The following is a 6,380-nucleotide window of genomic DNA, read 5'->3' as shown; positions in this document are numbered from 1 at the left end:
TTTGTATTACTGTCGAAAGGGGTATTTTAGCATAAATGCAATGCTAGTAAGTAAAGAAATTTCTATACAGTAATTTAAAGTATTTTAAATTTAATGTTTTTTCCTGTTACAATTTTGCGCCCGTTTTAGACCTGTGATGATTTAATGAACATAAAATACATCAATGCCAAGCACCCCGGCGCTACACACGACTCCATGGTTTTTCAAATGTCGGGATTAAAAAGACTATTGGAGTCAATGTATAACCGTGGTGAATCTAACACCTGGTTATTAGGTACTCAACTTGTAACTCAAACATTTCATATTTAATTTATTTACTTTCTATGTTTTAAGGTGACGCTGGATATGCCTTAGCGCCTTATTTGCTAACACCTTACAGGAATCCTGAAGAAGGTTCAGTATAAAGTTTATATAACTCGCGGCACTCTAAAGCAAGGAATATTATTGAAACGACGATTGGGGTTTTAAAGAGTCGGTTTCGGTGTTTGCTAAGCGCTCGCGAACTTCACTACACTCCTGCAAAAGCCACTTTGATCATAAATGTTTGTGCAGCTTTACATAATATTTGCAATCATTACAATGTACCATACGACGAAGAGGATATTGCAGATGTGCAAAATGAGAATTCGGAAATTGCAATAGAAACTTCTGAAAATGACTCTACTCCTATGCGACAAGCTGCAGAAGAAATCAGAAGAAATGTACTGTCTTGTTTGCATTGATTTTTACTATATTTCTTTAGGTTTTTATCAAAAAATAATAAAGCTTCTTGCTTCAGGTACAAACTCAAATCCATTGTTTTTTAATATAAAATAAGATCACATTCGTAGCTTAAAAGTAAATGTATCTACTTAAAGAATTCAGTCCACTATATTTTCTAAACTTACTTAAACAAACTAAAATTCACTTTTTTTCATAAAATCACATTTGTAGTTAATAGTAAATGTATAAAATTAAAAAAATCAGTCCACTACACTACACTTTATAAATTTACATATTTACATACTTAAAACTAACAATTTTTGTACATATTCTGTTTGTTCTCAAGAAGTTTTTTCTTGAGTTCTAACTTCGCTTTCCTATCTCTTCTCTTACTTTCCATTTCCTGCTTATAAATAGCGAATTTATCTTTTTTTATATAGTAAGTTTTTTTTGTGTATACTTCAATATTTGAAAGGCTTTGTTTCATCTCTTTTAGTGTGGCCAAAGTCTCCTTTTGAAATTCAGCCTGCTGATCCGTCTGCCGCTCAAGGAGTGCAATTTGCTTTTCTTCTCTCCTTTTAGGGTTAGAGCTGCTATTTCGGCCATGCTCTCGCAAAGGTATCACATTTCGCGAAGGCCCTGGGATATCGTGGTCTGAATATATTTCCACTTCCGTAACGGACTCATTATCGTCATTATTTTCTATTCCAAATTCTTCGCCTGGCGGATTGTTGTAAGTGGTGTAGCTCATTAGCCTGTTCACCGTCTCTTCCAGATTTGAGAGTGGAACTGTGTTATTTGGCCCACCTCCAGTTGCTAAATTCTCTGCGTGGTTGTGAGCGCTCTTTTTCTTTGTTTTATATTTTAAATCGTTCCAAACCTACAGTAATAAAATAATTTAGTCTTTCAGTTCCAAATATACGCACTACTAATATGCTTACTCGTTGCCATGCATCTGATGATCGTGTTGGTGGTCCTAATGAGTTCAGCTCCTGAGTAATTCTTTCCCAACGTGGTTTCGCGACAGCTTTATGACATATTCCTCTTGCGAGGTCGGTATTCTCCTCCATTAGCGAAGCAAGACGCTCTAGTTGATGCTTTGTACTCACAACTCTCGGCCTAAAGAAATTTTTGAATTGAGTTTATAACTAGTTCATAATTTATTTTTGCTCATTTTAATACTTACATTATTCCAATTTCTCAAAATAATTAACAAATTTTAATTTGGTATACTAGCACAGCAATCTATCGTTTAAAAATGGCGAACCGCTTGCAAGCGTCTGAAATCGAACGGCTGAGACGATAGTTATCGTTTGGCAATATCATATTTTTACGATATACGATAAACGCTAACTATCGGATTTCATACGATAGACTTAAATTCGTAATACGGGATAACAGAATGCAAGCGTTTATCGTGTATCGTATGAATTCATAATAGGGGGGTATGTTTCAACTACACAAGCCAAATTCGAACCAAATCGGACCCTAAATACGGTTTTTCGAAATATCTCAACCTTGGCGCCACCTAGGAAGACCATTTTACGCAAACATGATTATACTTTCATAGCCAGTATATATTTTAAAAAGCAGACAAATCGGCCCGTAAATACGTTAGATATAAGACTTTTATTTTTTTTTGTCGTGATGGACCTTCCGATGGAAACACCCATATGATACATATATGTACGTATGATACAGAATTATTTAAATTGATACAAATTATTACTAATAAAATGAAATAAATTACAAAATGCGAAACCAAAAATCTCACTTGTTGGCTCGGTATTGAGTAAAACTAAATGCAAGTGATAGTTTTAGATGTCAGTAATACTACGTTAAGGGCTTTTTCGAGTTTAGCTCAAATAAGGAAGATATCCTTAATTGAACCCTTGCACACAATTTATTGATTAATTAGGTTATATAAGAGTTTTTTGATATGAGAAATTTATTCTTGAAGTTCGTTTACTATTAGCTTTAAGGCATCCACACACCTATGCGATTCTGTCGGAACGAATCCGCACCGTTTTTGATGCTACAGATGTTACTGCTTCGAAAACGTAAGTACGCACACATCTGTGCGATTTTATCGCAGTAAAAAACTGTCAATTTATAGACAAACAGAAACTATTAAAAAAAAATCTTAACTTTTCTACACCAAATATGTTTTGTTTTCTTGCGTTCAATTTTGTTTTAATATTGTAAAATCCTTCTATTGACCTTTTTTGATCTCAAAACGCGGAGTATGCGATTTCAGCACGACCAAAAGAAGAACTGTGAATGTTCGAACAAAGTGCTGCAGCATAATCGTTTAAGTGCGTGGTTCCTCATTTAAAACTATGGTCGGCATTGTTGTAAATTTTGTCGGTACAGAATCGCACCGACAGAATCGCATAGGTGTGTGGATACCTTTACGCTGTAGGCCAGTTTTATTGAATTTCCTTGAGTTTTTTTTTCAAATAAATACTCAAATTGATGTTTTTTATTTAAAAATTCAGACGTGAAGTGATTTCAAACACCGCAATTGATATTTTGAACATAAATTAATTAATTTATTGTATTTTGTTTCATTCCTTTGTCAAATTTTTCTTCCAACTTTGCTTCTTTTTTACTTCTTTTTTAAGGAAATTGCAAAGTTATTGCTTACATTTACGTCATCAGCTGTAGTCATTATCCAACAATAGTGTTGATATTTTCTTTCGCAATCAACCATTTTTTAAATAAAGCACCAAAGAAAGTGATAAATTGCCGTTATCGAAGACACACAAAATTAAATAGTTCTCCAAAATAGTTGCTGCAGCAATTTGCAGACTAAACTCTTTAGAACTGTCAAATAGGAAAATTACACTCTCAAGCGAGAGTAATAAAATAATTATGACGATGATTTTGATAATCGAAATAAAAAGCGAAGAAGAAAGAAAATTTGAAAAAAGTAGTCAAAAGAATAAAATAAAATACAATAAATAAATTAATTTCTGTTTTAATAAATGATTGTGGTATTTAAAATAGGTATTTGTAATACGATTAAAGTAAATTTCACATCGCAACTGAATTTTTTTAAGAAACCTCTGATTTTAGTATTTGTTTGTAAAAACTCAATGAAAATTGGCCTACAGCACCATCTAGCGCAGAGCTAATAAAAAACGAACTTCAAAAGTGAATTCCTCGTATCAAAAACACTTATATGAACATTTTCAAAGAATATTTTTCACGACCTTAACCTAATTAAACAATAAATTGTGTGCATGGATTCAATTAAGGAAATTTCCTTACTTGAGCTAAACTCGAAAAAAGCCACTAACATAGTATTATTGACACCTAAACCTATCACTTGCATTTGGCTTTACCCAATACCGATTTGAGCTGTCGCACAGTGTTATAATTTGATATTTCCGGACTAATTAAATATTGGAAAATAAATATATGTACTTATGTAATTTTTAATTTTGCGAGTGCATAACTTGGGTGCACATGTGCTCGCTCCCCCGCGCCGCGCTCGCGACCCCCGTGCCCCGCTGCACTGCACTCGTGGATCAATGTCCAGAAGTACGGGAACGCAAAAAATCACATTTCGTGCCCGGAATTTGAGAAAAGCTTATTCAAGTGGGTTTTGTTACCTACACTTAAATTTAAACACTTGGAAATTGAGTTTTGGTTACACAAATTTGATTTTATTAATAAAAAAGTATATAAAAATTTCAAATACATATAAACACAGAACAGCTGATAAGCACGCTGATACTTTATCCGTTTTTACCCGGTGAAAAAGTCCGGGATGTTTCGGGCAGGACGAAGGAGACACTTACGATCCAATACGTTCCAATTTTCGCTCTCTATTACCCATTTTTTGAGTACGGGAGTAGGTTTGTTCCACACGCTTTCCGGGCTGCTACGGTAATTAGAGCGTAAAAATAAGTTGCGCTCTCACAAGTGTCAAAAATGTGTCAATACGTGCCGAAAGCAGTGTTGTCAGGTCTTCGGCATGAGAAAACGTCCCTCTTGGTCTGAAAAAACGTCATTTCCTACCCATAAACGCCTTTTCCAAATGTATGTACACAGAATTGTTCTTATCATAGGGAAATAATATAAAGTGTACCAGGTAAACTGATGTCTTCATTTTGAAAGCAAAATTTGATTTTGTTATTATCATTTCTTTCATTTCTGGTATTCGTGTTTTTACATTCTGGCATTAACCCTTGGTTTTGTTGCATAGCTCTGTCCAATTTCGGATTTGATCCTCATTCTTCCGGACTGTAAACATCAGTCCTGCAACGATATGTGTGCCTTTGCACAGGCAGCAAGAATTTCTTGGCATTTTTTCTTAAATTTTTTATACAAACCAAAAAAGTTCATAAGTTCTCTCTCATAAGGGTTAACATGAAAACTAAATCAAAGAAAAATGTGTGATACTAAATTATCAAATAAGAGTTCCGAAATAGAATGTCATTGCTATCTGGCACACTTTATATTATTTCACTATGGTTATTATTAAACTTTTTTTGTATACAAAGGTACATACATGCGTAAGGTATATTAAATTGTCATTTCGCCAGAGCACATTTAAAATTCATTAGAATCGAATTCATTAGAATTGCTCAATTTAATGAATACATACCACTATTGTAAACTGGTTTGAGGTCGTTAATATAAAGACCATTTTATACATACACTTGTGATCAGCTGATTAAGTCATCAACATTTTGATCGATTTTGGCTGTTTTTCTTTTGTTTATTTAATGTTTATTATTTTTTCATAAAAGCCTAGCTCATTGTATAACAACCACAATATAAATCCAGATTTCAAACTTTGTGCAAAAGTTATAGCTAGATTTTCAACTTTTTATTCAGAGCTTTTAGAATTTTTTTGAGTATGCAGTTTGATAGCCCATTAAATTTCAGGGCAATAATGTGCAAGTTTTAAGTTGCTAAAGAATCGCGTTGATCTTTAATAACACTGTGAGACAAATGGTAGGGGTCAGTGATCGGGAAGGGTTCAAACTACTACAAAAATTACAATTCCTTTAATCTGTTCATATAACGTTTTTCTATATAATCAACAGTTTTAAAAAAATTTAATATTTTAGGCAACAAATATTTTTTTTCTTCATACATTTATTTTATAATTTTTTTAAATTTGTTTGAGCAAAATCGGACTTGTGGTTCTCGAGTTATGTCAAAAAAAGACCACCAAAGGTGACAATTTCCCCTATATGATAGTTATATATATAGCGAAACGCCGGGACACATATAACTTGTTTTTGACCGATATAACATTTCCCGTTGGTTTCATCCCATCCCGATTTTGACTGTCGCATAGTGTAATTTTTGATGTGTATACATATTTGGTTTCGGTAGGGGTAAAATTTGCGAAGCTGTAACGCATATCCCAGCACAAAATATCGAAGGGCTTAGCATGTGTATTTCAGCATAACATTTTTATTTTCATTAGCAGCACCCTGTGTTCGCTTGCCAAATGGTTGCATACATTTAGGCATATGCATGGTAAGAGGAAATGCGCTACAATTGATTATTAGCCGTCATCGATTCGCCATCAGTTAGCAAGTGGCGAAACGAACGAACTCAATGAGGTACAACCAAACTTGCTATCGTCTATCCGTGCTAGCTAACTTTGTTGTTGCTTTCACATGCAAAATTGTTCGTTACGCGACCGGAACTCA

General features: G+C 33.8%; 2 protein-coding genes across 2 annotated transcripts; one reads left to right on the top strand and one right to left on the bottom strand.

The window, feature by feature from the left end:
- Positions 1–9: 9 nt before the first annotated feature.
- On the top strand, positions 10–916 carry LOC118745546 (putative nuclease HARBI1). The gene is made up of 3 exons (XM_036479009.1): positions 10–46; positions 130–274; positions 334–916. Exons 1-3 carry the CDS (start codon positions 41–43, stop codon positions 402–404), a joined length of 222 nt encoding a protein of 73 aa, XP_036334902.1. The 5' UTR covers positions 10–40; the 3' UTR covers positions 405–916.
- Positions 917–1,012: 96 nt separating this feature from the next.
- On the bottom strand, positions 1,013–2,140 carry LOC118745801. The gene is made up of 3 exons (XM_036479476.1): positions 1,889–2,140; positions 1,644–1,821; positions 1,013–1,582 (listed from the first exon to the last, which is right to left on the bottom strand). Coding segments are annotated over exons 1-3 (750 nt in total). The 5' UTR covers positions 1,891–2,140.
- Between the last annotated feature and the right edge of the window lie 4,240 nt (positions 2,141–6,380).

Source organism: Rhagoletis pomonella, unplaced genomic scaffold (assembly GCF_013731165.1).
Source record: "Rhagoletis pomonella isolate Grant_MI unplaced genomic scaffold, Rhpom_1.0 Rhpom_scaffold_00009, whole genome shotgun sequence".
NCBI classification, from domain to species: domain Eukaryota; kingdom Metazoa; phylum Arthropoda; class Insecta; order Diptera; family Tephritidae; genus Rhagoletis; species Rhagoletis pomonella.
The sequence above is the reverse complement of the archived record's forward strand: the minus strand, read 5'-3'. Positions and strand labels throughout refer to the sequence as shown.

Coding starts and splice junctions, on each gene's coding strand:
- LOC118745801 (XM_036479476.1), bottom strand. Junction 1,583..1,643: donor CATCAGATGCATGGCAACGA/GTAAGCATATTA, acceptor TTATTACTGTAG/GTTTGGAACGATTTAAAATA.
- LOC118745546 (XM_036479009.1), top strand. Junction 275..333: donor ATCTAACACCTGGTTATTAG/GTACTCAACTTG, acceptor CTATGTTTTAAG/GTGACGCTGGATATGCCTTA.